This window comes from Ornithorhynchus anatinus, chromosome 11, assembly GCF_004115215.2.
Source record: "Ornithorhynchus anatinus isolate Pmale09 chromosome 11, mOrnAna1.pri.v4, whole genome shotgun sequence".
NCBI classification, from domain to species: Eukaryota; Metazoa; Chordata; class Mammalia; order Monotremata; family Ornithorhynchidae; genus Ornithorhynchus; species Ornithorhynchus anatinus.
The window spans coordinates 24,170,333-24,195,066 of record NC_041738.1 but is presented as its reverse complement, the minus strand read 5'-3'; the positions used below and the strand labels follow the sequence as shown (position 1 = coordinate 24,195,066).

At 42.8% G+C, this 24,734-nt stretch overlaps 1 protein-coding gene across 5 annotated transcripts in view; it reads right to left on the bottom strand.

Moving 5' to 3' along the window:
- Nucleotides 1-1,189: 1,189 nt before the first annotated feature.
- Nucleotides 1,190-24,734, bottom strand: part of ABCC12 (ATP binding cassette subfamily C member 12) — a 79,000-nt gene continuing 55,455 nt past the window's right edge. For 4 of the 5 annotated variants that reach the window (XM_029076267.2, XM_029076270.2, XM_029076269.2 and 1 more), the window contains 12 exons: nt 23,850-23,953; nt 20,972-21,178; nt 19,488-19,714; nt 16,278-16,415; nt 9,316-9,499; nt 6,695-6,784; nt 6,388-6,577; nt 5,772-5,931; nt 4,957-5,035; nt 3,057-3,170; nt 2,157-2,321; nt 1,190-2,077 (listed from right to left, as the gene is read on the bottom strand). In XM_029076267.2, the coding sequence (XP_028932100.1) occupies nt 1,952-2,077; nt 2,157-2,321; nt 3,057-3,170; nt 4,957-5,035; nt 5,772-5,931; nt 6,388-6,577; nt 6,695-6,784; nt 9,316-9,499; nt 16,278-16,415; nt 19,488-19,714; nt 20,972-21,178; nt 23,850-23,953 (1,784 nt within the window). In that variant the 3' untranslated portion in view covers nt 1,190-1,951. Of the gene's footprint in view, nt 2,078-2,156; nt 2,322-3,056; nt 3,171-4,956; nt 5,036-5,771; nt 5,932-6,387; nt 6,578-6,694; nt 6,785-9,315; nt 9,500-16,277; nt 16,416-19,487; nt 19,715-20,971; nt 21,179-23,849; nt 23,954-24,734 lie in introns of those variants that run through there. The other variant, XM_029076273.2, reaches the window with a different exon arrangement.

The window sequence follows — 24,734 nt, the reverse complement described above, 5'->3', positions numbered from 1 at the left end:
ATTTTTGCTGCCTACCAGCGAATGTGGAGAGCCATGAATTACACCAGCCATAGTGTCTTCCTACTGATGGAACTTGCATTGCACTGATTATTTGCATTAATGGGACTCCTCTTGCATCTCAGATATCTGCTGCCCTCCTTGGGCAGTTAGTTGGGTAATAGCCAAAAATCATTCTCACAGTCCCAGTTTACAGGAGTTCAGCCTTCAAAACAAGGACAAACACCAACCATGATAGAGCACTGGCCTGCGAGTCAAGAAGGACCTGGTTTCTATTCCCAGCTCTACTGCTTGTCTGCTGCGTGACCTTGGGTAAGTCATTTTACTTCTCTGTGCCTCAGTTACCACATCCATAAAATGGAAGTTAAGACTGTGAGCCAATGAGGGATAGGGACTGTGTCCAACCTGATTAGCTTGTATCTAACCCAGTGCCTGACATAAAGTAAGTGTTTAACAAGTGTCTCCCAAAAAGACAGAATTGGCTGATTCTTGTGAATTTTCTGGGAAACTCAGATAGATTGGCTGTAGTCCAGAAGGAGGTGGAACCCCTGGTTTCAGAGGTGATATTTGTTTTTTCCACCTCCAAACCAGAACTGTTGTCTTGCTAATGTACTATTTAAAGGTTAACTATCCCTTTGCCCCATGGAGTCTGAAGTAAGCCCAACTCTTCCATTGTCCTGCTTTGTGACCTTGGGCAAGGCACTTAATCTCTCTATGCATCAGGTTTCCTCATCTGACACCTACTCTGCCTACCTCTTGCATAGTGAGTCCTGTGTGGGTTAGAATCTGTGACCAGTCTGTGATTATCTTGTTATCTTCTCTTGTGCTTGGCACAGACCATAAAAAAAGTCCCATGTGATGATTTTTCTGTGAGTTGGTCCCCAAACAGCCCAAAATTAAATGGGATCACTTCTGGAGGACATTGAGGGTGAGGCACTCGTGACTGAGAAGTGACTGAGAGAAATGTCACACATTTATTCAGAATCACCCCTGATCTATATTAAATCTCTTTGGTACAGTGGCCTTGTAAGAGATAGCAACAAATACAGTTTTGAAGAATATAAACCTAGCCCAAAATCAAATGTTGGAACAGGATCTTTTGAATAGGCTACAGTGCACACCACAACAAATGAAAAAATGAGCGCTGGTCACGGTGACATTTATAATGTGTTTGAAACAGCTGCAAAGAATCCTTGTCAGCAAGAAAAGTTCTTTATTGGAACAATTATTGAAAGAAAATGTCAGACAACAGCTTTTAAGAAGAAATGGTACAGAAACTGGAACATTCCCTCCCCCCCTCAAAATTAATAAGTTATGTTTCAAAGTATATTCATATTCTCATCTCATTTCAATAACCAATAAAGTTTAAAAAGTGTCATTTATATAGAAATCCAACATTTTGCTTTCCTAGTTATCCTGACTGATGTTAGATTGAGTGACATGTGCAATATGATTTTCTTTACCAAACACTGCAATCAATCTTTCATACTGTGAATACAAGTAGCTAATGCTTGCTAGAGTCAAGATGGAGGGAAATTGGGCTGAAATAAAAAATGTTCAGGATTTTCTCTTCTAATGTTGCAAGGACACACTTTGCAGACCTGCTGATATTTACAAGCACTCACTGGAAGATAGACTACTTCCATTTTCACGCAATAAGTCACCATCGACATTTCTCCTGTTGCAGAGTGGTACATAAATTCACTCTGTGGGCTTCTGCCCTGGCCAGACCTGACAGAGAAGAGCGCTTCAGGTAGTCCAGAGTGCCAAGGAAATGTCCGACTCTTGTTCACTCCGTTTTTCTTCTGGGTAGGGAGGGTGGTGACTGCTGAGATGTTTTTGGGGTATCGGAGCTCTCATTCCCATGAAGGTCAGCGTGGACTCCTTCTGTTACTCTATACCCAGCAGTGTCTAGTTGGTCTCCTTTCTGCCCCCATATCATTCCTCACCCAGATCATATGCTGAGCACTCCACCATACGTTCTTCTTCCCCCACAGATTTTGCTCTCTGCCGCCAGCAATGTGGCGAATGCTGAATCTGGCTTCTGGGCAAGAACCTCTGGCTTGTCAAACTCAACTACCTGAAAGTTAAAGATCAAGGACTCAGCCCCTGGTGAAGCAGAGGTGTAGGAACGGGGTGGCGGTTGGAATTTACTTTACCTGCCCATGTTCCAAGACCAGGATCCGATCACAGTTCAGAACGGTGTTCAGGCGGTGGGCGATAGTCAACACTGTGCAGTTTCTAAATGCTTCTTTGATCGTACACTGAATCAGGTTATCTGTTTTTGTGTCAATTGAGGCAGTGGCTTCATCAAGGAGTATGATCTGTTGGAGAAAGATCTTTGTAAAACTCAGGAGAGAGTCCTTCTTATCCAGGCTCTCTTACTGATGGCTTAGGAGAGGTCTAGTAATGCGGTTCTTAGGTGAATCCCTGCCCACCCCCCAATTCTGCATCCTTTTATTTTAAAGTAGTTTATTCCATTCAATCACCTGGGTAAGAGGAAACAATTCATTATGTTGCCAATTGTAATGGTTGCTTAATGCGTGGGTATTGAGTCAGAACAAGGAAGGGAGGCACTAGGGAAAGAACTGGTTATATAAAGAAACCATGACGCTCTCGCTCTGAGACAGAGACCCAGGATGACTCAGTGAGGAACAGAAGTCTGAATTTTGTATTACTCCCTTATAGTACGCTGACTGAGCCTTCAGGCACTATTTACCAAACCTTGCCTTTTGTAGAAGGTAAAGGAGGTATCTGGGGTGAGTTTTTTCATTTGAATTTCATGGAAGGACAGCTAAAAGAGGTGACCAAGGACACCAGGAGGAAAATACAAAGAAAGTGATTCCGTTGTTATAAAGTTCAGCATAGTCAACATAATTTCCAACCTTCAACCTGTGGCTCTCAAGTTGGTCTTGAGACATACAAAAAACCTGTGATTATTTTCAAATAGCTGTACCCTCAACCCAAGACTAACTCACAGCACAACCTTCCGATACAAGTAATGTCTGGGAAAAAAATTCCAGAATTTGACCCGTCTATTCCCAGTGCAGTTTTCTCACTTTTGAATTACGAAGGAGTGCTCTTGCCATGCAGAGCAGCTGCCGCTCCCCGACTGAGAAGTTTTCTCCATTTTCTGTGACTTCAGCCTGTAATTTTTCTGGGAGTTTAATTACCTATAAAACATAGAAAGTGTCACATTTATGATGGTTCTCTATAAAATTGTGCTAGACCTGGAATATTGATTGTGCTCTCTCGCGCATTCATCAGGATGCTTTATTTTTCTGAACATTAAGGCGTGGGAAGCTCAAACCAACAATTATTTAAATATTGCTCAAATAGTATAAGTAAAGGCCCAGGGAGTGAGTAGGCATTAATAATTCACAGTCACCATATGATTTATAGAGCCCTCGAAAATTCAGACAGGAAGTGATGATCCATCACTGGCAGTTGTGGAGAATAATAAAGAATTACAATAGGCTTTCCATGGCCTTGTCTCCAGGAGAGGGTTGGGAAAGTCCCTGCCTAAAGGAGTGAGGTGAGGAGAACTGTGACTGCCACGGAGTCTCAGACCACTTCACTGAGGGTCAGGTCATACTGTTATCCTAGGGAAATTACTACACAACTCCATCAGTGGAGATGGTCTGTCTGCCTAGCAGCCATGAGGGTTGGAAGCAGCATGGCCTAGTGGATAGATCCGGGGCCTGGGATTCAGAAGGACCTGGGTTCTAATTTTGGCTCCACCATTCGCCTGCTGTGGGATGTTGGGTAAACTACTTTATTTCTCTGGGCCTCAGCTACCTCACCTGTAAAATAGGGATTAAATCTGTGAGCCTCATGTGGGACATGGACAATGTCCAACCTAGTAACCTTGTATCTGTCCCAGGGCTTAGAACACTGCTTGACACATAGAAAGTTTTTTTAACAAACACCATCATCATCATAATCATTATTATTATTATTCCAGCAGATGAAGGTTTGGACACCAAATTTCTGCCCAGTTTCACAGGGTTTGAGGCAGAGAGAGGGGAGAAGAAAGAATCTGTCCAGCAGGAGAGAGTGAGATGTTTGGATTGGAGAAGGCTGTATTGGCTGTATTGCTTTCCTAAGGTCTCTAGGGAGAATATGCAGGGTTGGACTATCTGAATTCAGCAGGCTATACCATTTCCCAGGACACCAACAGGAAGAGAAGAGCTTGGGGCAGGGGAGCAGTTCTGCCATCCTTCTGTTCCCAGTCCCCGCTCTCCAAAAAATTGCACAGAAGACAGTCCACTGGGGAAATATGCAACCCCCTAAGCATAAAGCACCTGCTGTATGGCAATAAATCATAACAATACAAATATTAATGATGATAATAAGCATAAATGTAGTATTTGTTAAGCACTTACTATGTACCAAGCACTGAACTAAGCACAGGGGTAGTTACAAGCTAATTAAATGGCCACAGTCCCTATCCTGCAAGGGGGCTCACAGTCTGGTTGGAAGGAGAACAGAATTGTATACCCACTTTATAAAATAGGAAACTGAGGGACAGAGAAGTTAAGTGACTTGCCCAAGATCACACAGAAGATTAGAACTGAGGTCTTCAACCTCCCAGGCCCATCCCCTTTCCACCAGGCCATGTTACCCAGTACCCAGTAGCTGTACAATAAAGCCAGATTCAAACCAACACATCTAGATAAGGTTTTTCCATCCCCCTGAATTATCTACATGGTTCCAGAAAAGGACCCTTGTCTAAAATATATGGATAAATTGGGCCTGGATTATTCAAATAACTTGTAAGTGAAGACTTGTCCTAAAAGAGAATTTATTAGTGGTGAATTGAACCGAAAGAAAATGTATGTAGTGAATAAAGACTGGAAGAGCCAGGTCTTTGTGATTCATACTATTGGGCTTGTGAAGGAGATTAGTGATATTAAAGTGAGTTTGCAACCACAGCACCTCAGAATCCAGGAAACCTACTGTCTCTTTCATAAAAGTTCGGTCCAGGACTTGCCAAAGTTCTTCCTCTGTGAATCTATCAAAAGGATCCAAATTATATCTGCAGAAAAAAAGTAGATTTTGCTTATTAAATGTTTGAAATGTACAATTAATTTAATCTATGAAATTAAGAAAAGGTCCAGGTTTCAAATGTTTCTCTTTTTAGCCCTCTTAGACCATGGTCGGCTAAAGCACCCTCATTTAGTCAAAACCAAGAAATTACCCAGGCTTCATGCTGATGGGAAAGCTCAGATAAGGCTAAATAGCTACAAATTTCCATATCTCTGTGGTTGATGATGACTTGAATTTAGTTCATTTTGAGACCTGAATTCACTCTTCTTAACTACGAGGGGGCCATTTGACTGATTGATTATAATTCTGGAGTTCCAGAGGACATGACAGTTCTTTCAGTCATTCAATCGAATTTATTGAGCACTTACTGTGTTCAGAGCACTGTGCTAAGTGCTTGGAAAGTACAATTCAGCAACACATGTGTTCTTTCACATCTATTGCTTCATTTGATTCACATGCCAGCCCCGTGGTTGGGGAGGGGCAGGTGCTTTTTATTCCAAATTTATTCGCTGGTGGGATTTGGCTGATTATTTGGAGCACTGATTGCACCTTACATAACGGATCAAGAAACTGGGCTCCAAACTGATAGAATCTCCCTCAAAATGCAACCTCTTTCAGATCTGCCATCCCATACTTCTTAATGGAAATAATGAGCTGGTTTTCTGCTCCCTGACCAAGCAGAGGTCACTATGCAAAGATATTGATGTGATGATGGGAACAGCTACCTTACTGTACCTACGAACAGAATGGGATCCTGGGGGATCACAGAGAGTTTGCTTCTAAGATCTTCCAAACTAATACTGCAGATATCGACATCATCGATGTAGATCGTGCCAGATGTGGGTTCTATTATTCGAAAGAGGGCCATTCCTAAGGATGACTTTCCTGGAAATAAAGAAAACAGTAAATTAGACTTTGGCTTTGCCTGCCATCATATCTAAATGTTTAATTAAGTGAATTTTAATTGAATTTAAGTTTAATTAAGCAAATGAAATGGAAAAAAAAAGCAAACCCATGTTCATAACCGTGAGAGCAGGAACCCTCCATTATCCCTGGAAATTTAGCCCAAGGTATTCTCTGGAAACAGCTAATTCTCTCCATCGTATATGCCAGTCCTCCAGGTTTCTACCAGGTTCTTATTGTATGGATCATTCCCATTTAAATTAGCTTAAAAATATGATGCACACTTTGTTTACAGCTCAATATCCCTATTCCATCAGAAATCTGAATTTACAATAAAAGAGGCTTTCAAAATAAAACAATTCACTCTCTTATGTTGTAGACCTACCATGGTTGGCAGAAATAAATAAAAAAAGGGAAACAAATTAGAGGTGGCCTCACCAGAACCAGTCCTTCCCACAATTCCAATGTTTTCTGCACTTTGAATATTTAGATTGAGGTCCTTGAGGGCCAGGGGCATATTCTCTCTGTACTTCATCTGATAATCTTTGAAGGTGATTTGTCCATGAGCTGGCCATCCCGGGGGAGAGCTCACCCCACTGAGTGGGTGGGAGCATTCAGGAACACAGGTCTAGGAAATGAAAGTATTTCACTTACCTATTAATACTCAAAAAAGACAAAGACAATTAAAGCCAGAGAATGGTTAAATCCTTCCAGCTTTTGTGCGCCATTTAGAATTTTCTCTTACCAAGATATATTCCTTTAGTAGTTCCACAGAGGTTAGCTTGGCTTGTGTCTCTGTGCCTGTTCTCACACAAACCTGGAGAAGTCCACTTAACTATTGAAAGGAACAAATGGTCAGAGTTAGCAGCTTTACAGCAGAACAACTGCAACTATGATTCCATGAAGCAAAAAATGAGGGAAAGCAATATTTTCAGGAAAATGCCCTGAAGTAAAGTTATTCTTTTGTTGTTTTTATCTTATTATTACTAGTAGTAGTAACAGCAGTAATTTTGGTGTTTATTAAACACTATGTGCCGGAGCTCTGTGCTAAGTAAGCAGTAGGAATAGATAAAAAATAATGAGATTGGACACAGTCCCTGTACCATTTAGGACTCAAAATCTAAGTGGCAGGAAGTGAAGGTATTTTATGCCCATGTTACAGAGGAGCAAATTGAAGGACAGAAAAATCCATCAGAGGTTATTCCCATTCCCCTGTGACTATCAGGAGCCCATCTGCTCTCCAGGTTTAAGATACCACTTCCCTGCCGATGACTCCCAAATCTATCTCAGTTGCCCCATTTTCCACACTATTAGTAATCTCTCATTACTAATCAAAGTCAGTCTTTCATCAAACCATCATCAAAGTCTTTCTGAAATCCTACCTCCACTAGGAGGTTTTTCCTGAGTAATTTTTCTAACCAGAAGGTTATATTCTCCCAACTATCCTTTGGCATTTTTGCATTTATTTACCTCTGTATTTATGCCCTCATATCCAGCTTTCTATTGTCTTCCTCCGTCTATCTGTAAATTATTTTGTGTCTGCCTCCCTACTAAATAGTAAACCCCGAGAGCAGAGATTTTTGCATTCTAACTGTACAATTCTCCCAAGCACAGTTTTCTGGACCTAGTAAGTGCTCAGGAAATGCTACTGATTAATTGACTGAAGAGAGGTTAAATGACTTGTCCAAAATCACACAGCAACCCGGGTGGCAGAACTGGGAATAGAAGTTAGATTTCCTGACTTTCCATCCCTATGCTCTTTCTATCAGGCCTCACTGATTAACTAATAGCAGTTTTCTTAGTCACTCCCCATAGCTAGAATCTTACCATTAGAATCCTAACTGAACCAAAAAAAGTTTCACCTGAGAGTTCTAGACTACAAAACAAAACAAAGAACACTCAGAGGCTGAACAATGCAACACAGTCCAGGTGCCCCCTGGATAAGAAAGCCTGACTTCATCATTCCCATTTTACACTTAGGAGGATGGGATTGCAGTCTTTTTATGAAACTCTATCTCTATAATCTAAGGTTTCAACTGAGCACCTTCTAAACACCACTCAATCATAGGTCTCCTCATTTCCCCCTCAGCCACCCAGCCCCTCTCCCTACCTCCAGCCCCCACCTCAACACACTCTCTCTGCCCCCACATACACACACATGCACATCTTCACTGTTACATAAGCAGCCATGAAGAGTAATAGCATCAGACTGCAAACTCACTGTGGGCAGGGAATTTGTTTATTGTTGTATTGTACTCTTCTAAGTGATTAGTACAGTGCTCAGCACACAGTAAGAATTTAGGAAATACTACTGAATGAAGGAATAAATCAGGAACAGCAGAGTGGGCAGATGGCAAAAACCAATTACAAATCCCTCAAAATTGGAGTTCCCATTATCTTTTCCTATTGTCTGCATACAGTCTCCTCTGAACTGCAAGCCCTTTGTGGGCAGGGAATGGTCCCAGATTCTTTCCCAGTAGTATCTCAAGAGGAGATCTCCCACCTTCTCTCAAAATCCATCCATTCTTTTTATGCTTCCAACCCCAATCCTTTGCACCTTATCAAAATGTTTGCTCCCTCCCTTCTTCCCTCCCCGACTGCCATCTTCAACTATTCCCTCTCCAGTAGCTTCTTCCCCACTGCTTTCAAACATGCTCATGCCTTCCCAATCCTAAAAACAGGATTTTTTTATTGACCCTCCCTTGACCCCACAGCTCTTTGTTATTACCCCATCTCCCTCCTACCAATCCTCTATAAACTCCTTGAGTCAGTTAACTACACCTGCTGCCTCTACTCCCACTTTTTGAATTCTCTCCTTAACCCCTCTCTAATCTGGCTAGGAAACTAATGATGTAACAAAAATATGTGAAGTTTTAAAATAATAGTGTTTATTAAGTGCTTACTAAGTGCCAAGCACAATGTTAAGCTCTGAGGTAGATCCAAGATAGTGAGATAGGACACAGTCCTTGTTCCACACAGGGATCACAGTCTTAGAGGAAGAGAGAACAGGTCTTTTATCTCCATTTTGTAGATGTGGAAACTGAGGCACAGAGAAGTTGTTACCTGCCCAAGATCATACAGCACACATGTGACAAATTTGGGATTAGAACCCCAGTGTCCTGATTGACAGATCTTTCCATTAAACCACCCTTGCCTCCCAGTTAAACTTGTACAGAGGATTGATTCAATTTAAGGGGATGAAGGGTAATTTGTGCTACAATGCCTGTCTTGGGCTTGTTAGTTCATTTCTCAAGAACTAACTCACGCATCCATTGCTAGAAGCCATCTTCTGGTGCCATAAAAGAAGAAAATGTCATCTCTAGCATATCAGACAAGCCTGTCAGCATAACATTCATGGTTTATTACCTGAATAATATAGGACAAGGATAAGCCTTTTGAGGAAGCACTAATTGAAGGACTCAGAATAACCAGTATGGCCACAATGAAGGTGACAATGTTCATGAGTACATCAGTTCTCCAAGCAAACCACCGCAGGGCACAGTTGAATAACAGGAAATGACTGGAATTTTCATCATTTAACATTTTAAATCTGAAATGAGAACATAAGAATGTAAGCTACAGCATTACTGAATCAGACCTGGGGCCCATCTAGTCCAGTATTCTAATCCCAATATTGGCAACAGGCTACCTGGAGGATTTATGTAATGGTTGCCCTTCTCCTCTAGACTGGAAGCTCATTGTGAGCAGAGAATGTGTCAGTTGTTCCATTGTACTCTCCCAAGCACTTCGTACAGTACTTTGCACTCAGTAAGCGCTCAATAAATATGACTGACTGAATGAATGAATGGTATCCTTTTTGGCCTCCTACAACAGAAACTCAGCAAGGAGGCCAGCTCTTCATCACAAACTCCTGTGTCTCCATCAGTGGTCTGTAGAAGCAGCGTGGCTCAGTAGAAAGAGCCCGGGCTTGGGAGTCAGAAGCTATGGGTTCTAATCCCAACTCTGCCACTTGCCAGCTGTGTGACTTTGGACAAGTCACTTCACTTCTCTGTGTCTCAGTAACCTCATCTGTAAAATGGGGATTTAAACTGTGAGCCCCATGTGGAACAAACTGATCACTTTGTAGCCCTCCAGTGCTTAGAACAGTGCTTTGCACATTGTAAACACTTAACAAATACCACCATTATTATGATTATTATTAGATGTCTGCCAGCCCACCAAGAAGTGGCAGAAGGGCTGAGGAGAGGGAGTTGATTCAAAAATGTTTCAGGGAAGAGCAGCAGGGGTTTCCAGCTGCCCTTCAGCATTTCCCAGGAGATTCTCTCTCTGGCTCAGCAGTGGCACTGAAGAAAAGCCAGAAGAATCAGACTCCCTAAAACCAGGTCTCTCCATAGCCCTCCTGCCTCTCCCTTCCCAAGCTCCTTTTCTCTGGCTTGCCCCAGCCACCAGTCCCATGGCAGCTCCCACCTAACCCAGGGTTTCCCCATCACCAGTGCTTCCATCCCTGACCTGTGAGGGGAGGCCTTAGGCTCATTTGAATTACCTGTGCTATTATACAAAATCTAGATGTGGAATTCATGCATTTTTAAAGTGTATATAGTACCGAATTGGGAAAAGAAAGCACTAATATAAATGCCCTATTTTCAGTTCTTACCTTTTAACCTAACAAAGCCCACACTAAATGAGTGTTCAACTACCTACACTGCTGAAAAATCCTCTGAAATTTGGCTCATTTTTCAAAAACAATGCAGAATGCGATGTGATCAAGACACCAAAACACTTTGGCATTTTTGAATATCCCCATGAATGGTAATTGAGTCTTATTATATAACTCCAGCAGAAACTCTCTCTTTTCTTTTATTTCTCTATAATTAATTTTCTCTCCTTGCTTAGTTTTTTTGTTTTTGGTACTTATTAAGTACTTACTCTGTGCCAGTGACCGTACTGGGGTAGATACAAGCTAATAAGGTTGACACAGGCCCTGTTCCACATGAGGCTCACAGTCTTCATCACCATTGTATATGCAAATGAGGTAACTGAGGCACTGAGAAGTTAAGTGACTTGTCCAAGATCACAAAGCAGACAAGCTGTGGAGCCAGAATTAGAACCTAATACGTTCTGACTTCCAGGCACATTCTCTATCCACTGGATGATCTCGGGCACGTCACTTAATTTCTCTATGCCTCAGTTTCCCCAACTGTGTAATGGAGATTAAATACCTGTTCTCCCTCCTACTTGGACTGTGAACCCATATGGGATAGGAACTGTGTCCTACTAATTAAATTGTATCTACCTCTATGCTTGGAATAGTGTTTGGCACATAGTAAGTGCTTATCACATATCATGAAAACAAAACAAAAAAAAGCAATGTAACAGACTTGGTAGACAGGTACTCTGTCCACTAACAGCTTAAAGCCTAGAGGGAAAGACAAACATTAAAATAAATTATGGATATATACATTAAGTGCTGAGGATGGGGCGAATAAAGGGAAAAACCCAAATTCAAGGGTGACACAGAAGTAAGGGGGATTAGGGGAAATGAGAGCTTAGTCAGGGAAGGCCTCTTGGAGGAGATATGATTTTAATACAGGCTTTGAAGGTAGGGAGAATGGAGATCTGTCATATATGAAGGGGGCTGGAATTCCAGGCCAGAGGAAGGACATGGGCAAGGTTCAGAGGAGAGATAGACGGTATCAAGTTAGAATGAGTAGTTTGAAGTAAGAGGAGTGAAGTGAGTGTGCTGGGTTGTAGTATGAAATCAGGTGAGATGGGAAAGGGCTAGGTGATTGAATGCTGTAATGCCAATGGAAAGGAGTTTCTGTTTAATACAGACCTCTAGGGGTTCTTTAAGAGTGAGTAGACACAGACTGAACTTCCTTTGGAAAATAATCTGGGCAGCAGAGAGAAGAATGGACTAGATTGTGGAGAGACAAGAGGCAGGGAGGGCAAGTGTACAGAAAGTTACTGATAACTAACCTTAGGAAAGATTTGCTCTAACTGCCTCCTCAGGGAGCCCTTTCTTGACTAATGCCCTCCCTTCTCAGCCAAACCAATCCATCAGCCACCTTAGAACTCAATTCTGCCATAACATGTGTTTTCACTACAGGTTTTGACTAGAAGGATGTTAGATGGTCTTTCCTATCATTTTTTCATCACTGTAGATACCACTACCATCCTATTTTATAAGCTCCTAAACTTGGCACTATTCTCAGCTCATTTCTATTAACTTTTTTATGGTGTTTTTTACACACTTACTATGTGCCAGACACTGCTCTAAGGATTGGGGTAGATACAAAGTAATCAGTTTGGACACAGTCCAAGTTCCACATGGGGCTCACAGTCTTAATCTCCATTTTGCGAATGAGGGAACTGAGGCACAGAGAAGTTAGGTGACTTGCCCAAGGTCACACTGCATACCAGTGGGAGAGCTGGTTTTAGATCTCAGGTCCTTCTGACTCCCAGGTCTGAGCTCTTTCCACTAGGTCATGCTGCTTTCCCAACATGTTGAGTCGATGCACATATTCAATCTGTCACCAAATCCTGTTCTACCTTCACAACATCACTAAAACCATCCTATTGTCTCCACGCAAACTGCTCCTATGTTGATCAATCAATCAATCAATGCTATTTTTGAGTGCATACTACCTGCAGAGCACTGTACTAAGTGCATAGGAGAGTACAATACAACAGAATTGTTAGAAACATTTCTTTCCCATTACTTTCTAGAGGATGCCAAGCACTTATCATATCCTGCCTTGACTAATGTCCTTGCTGACTTCCCTGCTTCCTGTCTCTATCCCTGCTCCATTCATTCATTCATTCAATTGTATTTTTTGAGCGCACCAGGCCATACTTCACTCTGCTGCCCAGATCATCTTTTTTAAATACACTTCAGTCCATGTCCCCCCACTTCTCAAGAATTTCCAGGCATTGCCCATTCATTGTCACGTCGGAAAGAAAAGCCTTACCATCAGCTTTAAAGATTCAGTCAGCTTATCCCCTCCTACCTTACCTCACTGCTTTCCTACCACAACCCAACCCGCATGCTTCACTCCTCCAATGCCAACCTACCCACTCACCTCAATCTTGTCTGTTTCACCACCCACACCTAGGCCCTATCCTTGCACTGGTTTGGAACTCCCTCCCCTTGTGTATACAGCAGACCGCCACAGGTCTCCACACCTTCAAAGCTTATTAAAATCACATTTCCTCCAAGAGACCTTCCCCAATTAAGCCCTCTTTTCCCCTACTCCCTCTTCCTTTTGCATATGGATATGTACCCTTTAAACATTTGCTATTCACTTCACCCTCAGTCTCTCAGCACTTATGTACATCTCTGTAATTTATCTACTTATATTAATGTCAATCTCCCCTTATAGACTGTAAGATCCTTGTGGGCAGTGAACTTGTAAGAGTACAAAAGAATACAAATTGCCAGACAAGTGCTTAGTACAGGACTCTATGCACAGTAAGCACTCAATAAATACAATTGATTAGGGGGTCATCAAACATTTGTCTGGTGATACACATTTCAGTTGGCTCTATCTTTTATGGAGGAGTGACATGAAGTACTTCCTGTGGTTGGAATTGAAGACTGGTTCCAGTCTAAGGTTTTCTTTGAGGACTTATGAAGGAAAAAACACAAGCCTAAAAATTAGGCTATGAAATGGATCTGTTCATCAAAGAAAGAAATAATGGACACGGTTGTTCCAGATGTTTAACTCCCTCCTCAAATCACATCTCCCCAGCTCCTCCACCTCTTGCCCCTCATTACCTGGCCACGTATTTCATTAAGACAATTGAAACTCTCAGGTGTGATCTCCCAAAAATCTCCCTTGCTCCTATCGCGTCTCTTCCTCCTCCTGCCACTTCAATTCTTCCATCTTTTCCAGGATTATCTCAAGAGATCTCCTGCCTTCTCTCAAAATCCACCCCTTCCAATTGCACATCCAACCCCAACCCTTCAGACCTTATCAAAACACTTGGCCTCTCGCTTCTTCCCTCCCTGACCACCATCTTCATCTGTTCACTCTCCGATGACTTCTTCCCCACTGCTTTCAAACATGTCCACATCTCCCTTATCCTAAAAGTACCCCCCTTTGACCCCACGGTTCCCTCCAGTTATTGCGCTATCTACCTCCTACTGATCCTCTCCAAACTCCTTGAGCAAGTCATCTAGGGAAGCAGAGTGGTTCAGTGGAAAGAGCCCAGGCTTGGGAGTCGGTGGTCATGGGTTTCAATCCCAGCTCTACCGCTTGTCAGCTATATGACTTTGGGCAAGTCACTTAACTTCTCTGTGCCTCAGTTTCCTCATCTGTAAAATGGAGATTAAGACTGTGAGCCCCACTTGGGACAACCTGATCACCTTGTATCTACCCCAGCGCTTAGAACAGTGCTTCACACTTAGTAAGCACTTAACAAATGCCATGATTATTATTATTAATATTACAGCTTCTGGCTCAAGTCCGTCTCCTCCGATTCTCTCCTTGACCCCCTCTAATTTTCTTTCCTTCACTCCAGAAAAACTATCCTCTCAAATTTTTATCTCCTTCTTGCCAGATCCAATGGCTTCTACTCCATCCTAATCCTCTTAGACCTCTCAGCTTCCTTCAAAACTATCAACCACCCCCTTCTCCTTGAAACATTATCCAACCTTGGATTCACTGACACTGTCATCTCTTGTTTCTCCTCCTTTCTCCCTGAACAATAAGCCTCAGTCTTTTATTTGGGCTCCTCATCTGCCTCCCATCCTCTAACTATGGGAGTCTTTCAAGGCTTAGTTCTGAGTCCACTTCTACTCTGTACCTATTCCTACTCTCTTGGAGAAATTCACTCCCATGACTTCAACTACCACCTCTTTGTGGATGATTCCCAAATCTACATCTCCAGCCCTGATCTCTCTTCTTCTCTTCAGTCTCACTTTTCTTCCTGCCTTTAAGACATCTCTACTCGAATGTCCCACCGATACCTCATACTTAACATGTCCAAAACAGAGCTCCTTAGCTCCCCCTCATAAAACCCTGTCCTCCTCCCCCAGTTTTCCCATCATCACTGTAGACAATGCCACCATCCTTCCTGTCTCATGAACCCATAACCTTGGTGTTTTCCTCAATTCATCTATCTCATTCAACCCACATATTCAATCCATAATTAAATCCTGTCAGGTCAATCTTCACAACATCACTAAAATCTGCCCTTTCCTCTCCATTCAAAATGCTACCACATTAATCGAAGCATTTATCCTATCCCGCCTTGATTACTGTATCAGTCGCCTTGCTGACCTTTCTGACTTCCGTCTCTCCCTACTCTATTCTATTCATCACTCTGCTGCCCAGATCATTTTTCTACAAAAGCACTCAGTTCATGTTTCCCCAGTCCTCAAGATTGTCCTTCCACCTCTGCATCAAACAGAAGCTGCTTACCATCAGCTTTAAAGCACTCAATCACTTTCTCCCTTCCTGCCTCACCTCACTGTTTTCCTACCACAACCCAGCCTACACACTTCACTCCTCAAATGCCAACCTCCTCACTGCACCTTGCTGCTGACTTCTGTCCCATGTCCTGCTTCTGTCCTGGAACACCCTCCCATTTCATAACTGACAGACCAATATTATTTGCACCTTCAAAGCCTTACTGGAAATGAATCTCCTCCAAGAGGCTTTCCCTGGCTAGGCTCTCATTTCTTCTTTTCCCCCTCCCTCCTGCATCACCCTGATTTGCTCCCTCTATTCACCCCTCCCTCAGTCCCATAGCACTTATATAATTTATGTATTTATATTAATATCTGTCTCCTCCTTTAGGCTCTGCAGTCATTGTGGGCAGGGAATGTGTCTACCAACTCTGTTGTGTTGTACACTCCCAAATCCTTAGTACAGTGTGCTATGCAGACAATGTGCTCAATAAATATGATCGATGGATGCTTTGACAAGGGAAGTCCCCGAGCAGTGGTGGCACACTCAGTGACCTCCAAACCAAGAGCACAAAAGAGAGGTTCCTTCAGCTTTCCTGGGAGAGTTCTGGAGACTCCCTAGGTAAGCTCACTGGATTTGACTTTCATCCTGATCTATACCTTGACCTCACGCACTTTCTCCCCTCAATCCCTGCCAAGACAGTGACTTGCTGGAAAGCAACAAATGGAATGGATCCTGTCTCTAAAACATGATATTTTGGGGCAGAGGGGCCTCTATCCATTTGTGAGGAACAGCTGCCAGAAGTTCTGAGTACTTGTGTGCTCCACAAAATTGAAGCAATACAGAAGACAGTTTCTTCAATTAAATGACGGATTTTCAGTGTTAAATCAACTGATGTCGTTATTTGGTGGTGGAATGGAAAACAGTGGCATAAAAGATATGATTCCATGTGCTTACCTGCGGACATAGTCTTCTTGTTTACCATAGGCATGAATGACACCCAGACCCTGAATCGAAGAGGTGATGTGAGAGAACCATGGAGATCGACTGATGTCTTCCACATGTTTCAGCTCTTGGATTCCTCTATGGAAAATTCTGTAAGAAAGGGAAGAATTTGTATGGAGGAAGCATATTTGAAGAAACTTTAAAGAAGCCAAGCCACACATACTGGGCTCTGAAATCTAGCTTCTGGAGTTACAGAATAATGGATTAGGAAGACTTCCATCTAGGCAAGTGATCAAGCCTTCCAGAAAAGGTATGTGAGATCTATTTTTTTCCTTAAAGATGTCCAGAATGGAGACTCTTAATGGTCCATTCATACATTTCATCACCTGAGATCCTACAGAATCTCTATTATGTCCATTAGAATCTCTCTTGCTTCAGTTTAAGCCTATATCCTTTTTAGACCTTGATGGACATGGAGAACCAGTCAACTCTTTCCTCAGGAAAGTCACTGAAAGGCAATTTGGGAGCTCCTAGTCTTCACATCTCCAGGCCAAACAATCCCAGTTCCTTTAATAATAATCATAATGATTATAGCAATAATATTAATGATTGTGATCTTTGTTAAGCACTTATTATGGGCCAAGCATTGTACTAAGTGCTGGGGTAGATACAAGATAATCAGGTCTCACATAGGGCTCACAATTCAAGTTGGAGGGAGAACAGAGATTGAATCCCCATTTAGTCGATGTGGAAGTGAGGCCCAGAGAAGTTAAGTAGCATCCCCAAGACAACACAGCAGTTAAGTGGTGGAGTCAGGATTAGAATCCAGGTCCTCTAACTCTAAAGATTGTTCTCTTTTATCTTTCCTCAGAGGAACTAGCTTTCATCTTTTTATTCATTTTGGTCACTCTTCCCTCTCCAATTTTCTCCAGATCTTTGTTGAAGTGTGAGACAGGACATATTACCCTGATAAGGATCTGACTAATGGGTCAGAGATGACTTGAGGGCATAAGACAAAACAATGCAGATAATAGGGGAAGGGCAACTCAGGCCCTGGCATGTGATAAGCCTGTGTTGTTGCACTATAATGCCTTGTGGGCTTTCTAAATAATGGTACCACACTGCAAACTCATATTGAGCTCAGGGTCTACTATCCATCAATCAATCAGTTGTTTTTATTGAACACTTATTGTGTGCAGGGCACTGTACTGAGACTTTGGGAGAATACAGTATAGCAGAGTTGAAAGATATGTTACCTGCCCTCAATGAGCTTACACTGTAGAGGGGGAGACGGACATTAATATACATGAATAAAGAGTATGTACATAAGTCTTGCAGGGCTGAGGGAGGAGTGGATAAAGGGTGCAAATAAAGGGTACTATGACCATTTAAGCATCTTCTAACATTACAGTTCCTAGGAAATTAGAAGAAAATGACTACCTAGTTCCAGGATCAAACATTTCCTTATGGCATTCATTGTTCCTCCCTCAGCAAACACTAGGCTTAGGCAACAATTCCATGGCTTTACTATTACTATCCATGCCCTTTTTATCACCACCCTGCTCCCTTCTTTCAAAAATGTTTTCTCCCAGGGGGTCAGACTGGTACACCCAGTGCCTAGCACGAAATGTTGGCTCTGTAGAATGCAGTGTTCAGTTGGAATTTACAAGCATCCTGAAACAGGGACAATAAAATGGGAGTTGGAAATCTTTTGTGTGTTTTCTCCCCAGTTTAAATTATAGTGGCAGCTCCAACCTAGCAGCTGCCAACTTACTGCACTAGCTCTTTCTCTAGGAGAAACATTATTCATATTTTGCACCCTAGAGAGAAGAGCACAGGTGGGTCAATCCTTCTTTATAATGATTACTCCAGTGCTTGCAGACCTCTGACTTTGCCCCCAGTATCCATCCTAACAGCCCGAAGAGGAGATTATGTCACTCCCGGTTATGACCATGTGGATGAGGTGTATCCCGGTCGATATTGTCCAACCCCTCCAAGATGGGGATCAATCCTTTCCAGTGATTCCCTTGGAGCCTCCTTGGAAGGCCAGTGCAGTGCTCTGTTGTCAGATTAAACTCAGGATATGCAGGACTACTGAATCAAAGCAGTGCTCCAGACCTCGTGAGAACTTCCAGTACTGTACCACCCTTCCTTTCCCCAAGCACTACCATGCTCGATTGGCCATAGATCAGAGGGGAGGAGCTGCTACCAGGAGATTTCCTGGCCTCAAGCCTAAAGCCTGCCCACCATCCCATAGTCCCAGCATCACGCTCTCACACTGCTTGAGCTTCCTTTGGGCAAGTCACTTAACTTCTCTAAGCTTCAGTTATCTCATCTGTAAAATGGAGATTAAAAGTGTGAGCCCCATGTGGAACAGGGACTGTGTCCAACCTGATTAACTTGTATCTACCCTAGTGTTTAGAACAGTGCTTGGCACACTGTAAGCACTTAACAAGCACTATCATTATTATTATTAGTATTTTGTGCCCCAAACAGCATTGGCAGGAGCACTGGTTCCTCAATTCACAGGAAGATCAGGATTCTAGACATCTCATCCTACATTCCTGAGGACAGCAGGAGGACTGGTTGCTGGAGGTGGAGGAGAGGAGCGAGGGGGGCTGGACATAGCAGTTCCTTTTCTCTGTCACCTGTCTCCAGATGAGAGGTAAGGAGGTCTGGAGGTGAGGACTGACTCTTGTAGAGGGGGCTAAGTTTGAAACAATTGGGAAAGCAGGGTCCAGAGCTAATTCATTCTACACCAGAAGGAAACAATAAAAGCATATCACTCTGCATAGTTGATTGATGGTCATGGGACACACACAGATCTCGAGGAATTCTTTTTTATAGTATTTTTATGCTATTATTATTATTTGTTAAGTGCTTACTATGTGCCAGGCATAACACAAAACACTGGGGTAGATATAAGGTAATCAGGTTGGACACAGTCTCTGTCCCACATGAGGCTCACAGTCTTCATCCCCATTTTACAGATGAGGTAACTGAGGCACACAAAAGTGAAGTGACTAGCCCAAAGTCACAAAGCAGAGAAGTGGTGGAGCTGGGATTAGAGCCCAGGTCCTTCTGACTACCAGGCCCATTGTCTATCCACTAGGAAAGACTGCTTCTCTATTTTTCTAATTCTACTCTATTCTATTCTCTATTCTTCTTCTATTCTTCTCTAAGCCTTCAATTATGCCCTTAAAAACTAGTACTTTCACTTACTGAAAGAGAGCGAGAAAAGCTGCAGCCAAGACAGCTACGACAATCAGTACAACGGGAAACACAACAGCTAATATAGATAAAATAGATAGCACCATAAAAAACTGCTGCAAAAAGTTCTCAGTGTGAAATGGAAGTCTCACTTCCAGCTCATCCATATCTTTAGAAAAACGGTTCATTAGCCTGCCAGTGGGAGTTGTGTCAAAGAAACTCATTGGGCTTCTTAAGACCTGTGGATCAAAACAAAAAGCAAATCAGAACAACTACTATATTCAAACTTTTATTTAGAGAGCAGGAAAGGATTCCCCAGAGGTTCTCCCCCTCTAGACTGTAAGCTCTTTGTGGGCAGGGAATGTGTCTACCAGCTCAATTACATTGTTATACTGTACTATCCCAAGCAGTGAGTGAAATACTCTACATATATTAAGCATTCAGTAATAATAATAATGATAATAATAATGGTATTTGTTAAGCACTTACTATATGTCAAGCACTGTTCTAAGCACTGGGGTAAATACAAGATTTTGAGGTTGGACACAGTCCCTGTCCCAGGTGGGGTTTACAGTCTTAATCCCCATTTTACACATGAGGCAACTGAAGCACAGATTAGTGAAGTGACGTGCCCAAAGTCATACAGCAGACAGATGGCATAGCTGGGACTATAACTCAGGTTCTTCTGGCTCCCAGACTCATGCTCTATCCACTCCACTATGCTGCTGCTCAGTAAATATAATTAATTGATTGATTGATTGATTGGCTCAAATATGTGCAGACGGCAGCGGTGTCTGGACTTCTGTATCACTCTGAAAGGGTTGGGTGAGGGGATGGCAGAGATGGCCATTGCCTAAATCTAAGGGTCCAAAAAGGACTAAGACTTGAATGTGGAAGCTTTTAAACTAGACTGTAAACTTGTTGTGAGCAGGGAATGTGTCTGTAATATTGTTACATTGTACCTTTCCAAGAGCTTAATACAGTTCTCTGCCCTCTGTTAGCACTCAATGAATATGACTGACTGACTAAAATATGCAGTGGGAGATAAGGAGGAACTCAGAGGGCTATGCTACATGAGCACTTTGCTGTGTGAAGGGCTCCCCAAAGAGATGACTTCTTTCTTGACTGTCACACCACACCCAACCTCCCTTGTTAACACTGTTCAAAGCCATTGACGTTGCTAGTCCTCAAATAACTTTACTGAGAGTTAGAGAGGAAGTGAAAGGGGTGACCACAAAAGAGGAGTGTCTGGAGTGTGTAGAAGGTGCCGTGTGAGCTCAGAGTAGTGGCCCATTCATTCAATAATATTTATTGAGTGCTTACTGAGTGCAAAGCACTGTATTTAGTGGTTGAGAGGGCACAATACAACAATAAACAGGCACATTCCCTGCCCACATTGAGCTTGCAGTCTAGAGGGAGAAAGGCTACACTACACTTCTGGGCTGAGAACTGTAAAGTGTTACCCATTCCCAGCGGTCTGGTGATGAGTGACTTACCTTGTGAAATGCACCATCATGTAATGTTGACGAAGCCTTCAGGGTGGTCTTGGTGAAAACATATCCTTTAATGACTGCAAAGACAAGCACCAACAGCATCGTCCCTCCGTAGACCCCCTGATAAAAGTGCAGCTGGGGGTTATCCAAGATGTTGCCAGCAGCGCAGGCTGGAGGCTTTGTTCCATTGCTCCAGACCCTGCAGCTTGTCTTTGGGAAACAATTGGGTAAAAGCATGGAATTTGCCATCAATATCACGAACCTCCTCTACCCCTCTCCACCCCCTGTAGATTTCTGTCCAATGCGCTTGGATCTTGATGGCCCAAAGATCCGTGGGATCCATGAATCCAACCTTTTGAAAATCCAGAGCCCATTTTACCCTGTTGTCAGATCGAACATTGTTAGTGAACAAGCACCAGTGTCTTTTCTTTTCATGTTTTCTCTCCAATCAATCCATCATTTGCTAAGCACTTGGGAGAGAATACCTCAACAGAGTTGATAGACATGTTCCCTGCCTACCAAGAGCTTAAAGTCTAGAGGGGGAGACAGACATTAAAAAAAACTATGGTTATGTAAATAAGTGCTGTGGAGCTGAGGATGGGGTGAATACCAAGTGCTGGGGCAGTCTCTGGTCAGTGAAATACAAAACTCAAATAAAGGCACGCGGAGCAGGGTAAAGTCTAATTTCTGCTGCGAAAAACCAGCAATGAAGTTCATAAACTGATTGAGTGATTGATCTAAGTCCCAGGAGTGGAGCCTGAGGGCAGAGAAAGAGTCAGGCCAAGGTGCATTCAGGACCAATGAGTTCAGCCTTGGGGTTGTTTGAGATAAAGTGAAATTTAGGGTGATGGGATTTGGAAGACATGGGTGGGATGGTCAATCAAGAAACTCTAGTCCCAATCACTTGTCTGCTATGTGAATTGAGCAAGTCACTTCACTTCTCTGTGCCTCAATTACTTCATCCGTATAATGGGGATTGAGACTAGGAGCCCCACGTAGGACTGGGACTGTGTCCAACCCGATTTGCTTGTATCCACCTCAATGCTTAGAACAGTGCCTAGCACATAGTAAGCGCTTAACAGATACGATGATTATTATGACTATTACTGCCGACCTGGGGCAACTACTGCCTTACCTCTTTAACCCTACATTTTTCTTCCTGAAAAATGAGAATATAACCCACTCCCACACTCCTGGATGTTGGGAGGACAGAGAAGAAAATGGACATGAAGTATTTAGAGCCCCTGGGAGAAAGGGATGAGATAAACTCAAGACTTTCTTATAATAATAATAATAATAATGGTATTTGTTAAGCGCAAATCTAAGATGCTTCCCAGCTTTTGACCTGTGTGGTAAAGTGGATCTATGGAAATCTGAGAAGGTGGTTTTGAATTATCTGTATTGAATGCCTGCTGGTTTTTCTGGATGGGGAGTATAACTTGTCACTGCCACTAGAGAATAAGCAGGGGCCTTGTCCTAAAAGCAATTTTATTGCTTACGGTAAGAGCAAAAATGTAAATGACAAGCTGATGGATGGGGCTATTGGAAAGCAAAAACCTCAGAGTTTCAGTGAAAGTATAATTTATGAGAGGGCCAAACTTGGAGAGGAGCCTTGCTTGGGCTCTTGGTTTGGACCTGCGTTGTTCAAGGATGGAAAACCACATGTGTGGAAAAGTGGGTCTGTGATTGGCGGACTGCATCCTCAATTAGCCAATTGCAACAGTACTTATTAGTATGCACTGCTGCTGTCAAAGCCAAAGAGAAAGGCCTGTTACTTTGGCCTTAAATCTTGGGCTTCCAGCAGGTTTTACAGGATAGAAAAAGCTTGGGAAAGAGTTAGGTTTGCCTGAGCCAGCTCCAGATTCTTGTTGCAAAGTGTATTTCTTGTTCATTTATATCTCTGGGGGAGTTATTGGGTGGTATAGACGTTATTGCTGAGTTCACAAGGACTTGGGCTCAGAAATGGTGGCCCTACATTAGCTTGTTAAAAGAGATTTAAGTGAATGGCTTTTTATACCAGAATAACAGAATATTCAGGTATCTCCATTGGACCCATTGGTATTGTGGTAGATTCAGTTTGGACATGCAGCTTTCTGTGTTTTTTCATGAACAGGGTATTTTTCTGAGGAATCTTCCAAGTGAACTCTCCCCAAAAAGTCATCTTGACTTTACAAAAAACTACCATAAAAGTTGCACTTTCTGGCCACACCACCACCTCCTGGCTCACCACTGCCAGGGTTACTACATCACTACTCCCTGGGACATGAATTGTCAAGGATGGATTTCAGCCTCGGACAATCTTCAGTGGTTGAGTAGTGTAGCCTATCTGAAAGTTTATACAACCTGTTGGGTGACTGGAACTGGTGACTTCTGAGCATTTGTGACCACCTCACCTCACTGGTTCGATATTGCTTTTCTTCTCCTTGATTCCCACATCCTCTTACACAGTCAGACTCGTGTTTCCAAACTCGTCATCCTTCTCCTGCATGTGGAGGTGCCCCAGGTGCTGCCTCTATTTAAATCACCAATGGCCTTTCTAGTCACCTTTTCTGCACCAAGAAACCTCACTGCCCATCCAACAATATCCACCACTTTCAAGCCATTTACATCCAAATGATCACTTACTTTTTGGAGCAGTGTTTCTCAACCAGAATTTAACCACACAGTGACAAGAAGAGGAAAAAGATAACTCTAAGACAAACTTGGCAAAGTGGAAGTTGGGGAAGTCTCTGGCATAGGCTACAATGCCAAAATATCGAGGCCTAAAATGTATGAATACAATATTGAGCTATGCTCATTATACTTCACTGTTTGGGGAAAGAACATTCTAAAATATGGTGGAAACTTCCAAAGAAAAAGCAAACAATCAAACAAAACTTACCCCTGAGCCCTGTTCTAACCAGTATCCCAGCCACCAGTTGCTGAAAGCAGAGCTGCCAATCATCAAAAGAAACAGAAACACCACGAAAGTCACCAGGATGTAACCTAAAAAGGCAGGGAATGGGCCAAACTAATTATCAGCATGGAGGACAAGGAAGGGAATTTTCTGCCATGGAGACATCTGTGGAAGCAGCATGGTCTAGTGGATAGAGCATGGGCCTGGGAGTCAGAAGGATCTGAGTTCTAATCCTGGCTCTGCTCTGTGTCTGCTGTGTGGCCTTGGGCAAGAGAAGCAGCATGGCTCAGTGGAAAGAGCCTGGGCTTGGGAGTCAGAGGTCATGGATTCTAATCCCGGCTCCGCCACTTGTCAGGTGTATGACTTTGGGCAAGTCACTTAACTTCTCTGGGCCTCAGTTACCTCATCTGTAAAATGGGGATGAAGTCTGTGAGCCCCATGAGGGACAACCTGATCACCTTGTATAACCCCAACGCTTAGAACAGTGCTTTGCACATAGTAAGCACTTTACAAACACCAACACTATTAAGTCACTTCATTTTTCTGTTCCTCAGTTACTTCACCTGTAAAATAAGGATTAGATTGTAAGCCCTGTGTGGACAGGGACTGTGTGTCCAACCAGATTTTCTTTTAACCACCCTAACGCTTAGAACAGTGCCTGGCTCATAGTAAGCACTTAACAAATATCACAGTCGTTATTATTAGCTTCTTAAGTACACAATTGCAAGTCTTCAGGCATCTACAAGGTGTGTTTTGAAGTGCTCCGAAGGCAGGTTTTGGGCAAGTGACTGTATTTACCGTTGAACTAGATGGATGAGTGTGTGGTCCAAGCAGTAAGAATGATATTTATTAAGCACTTACTGTATGCAG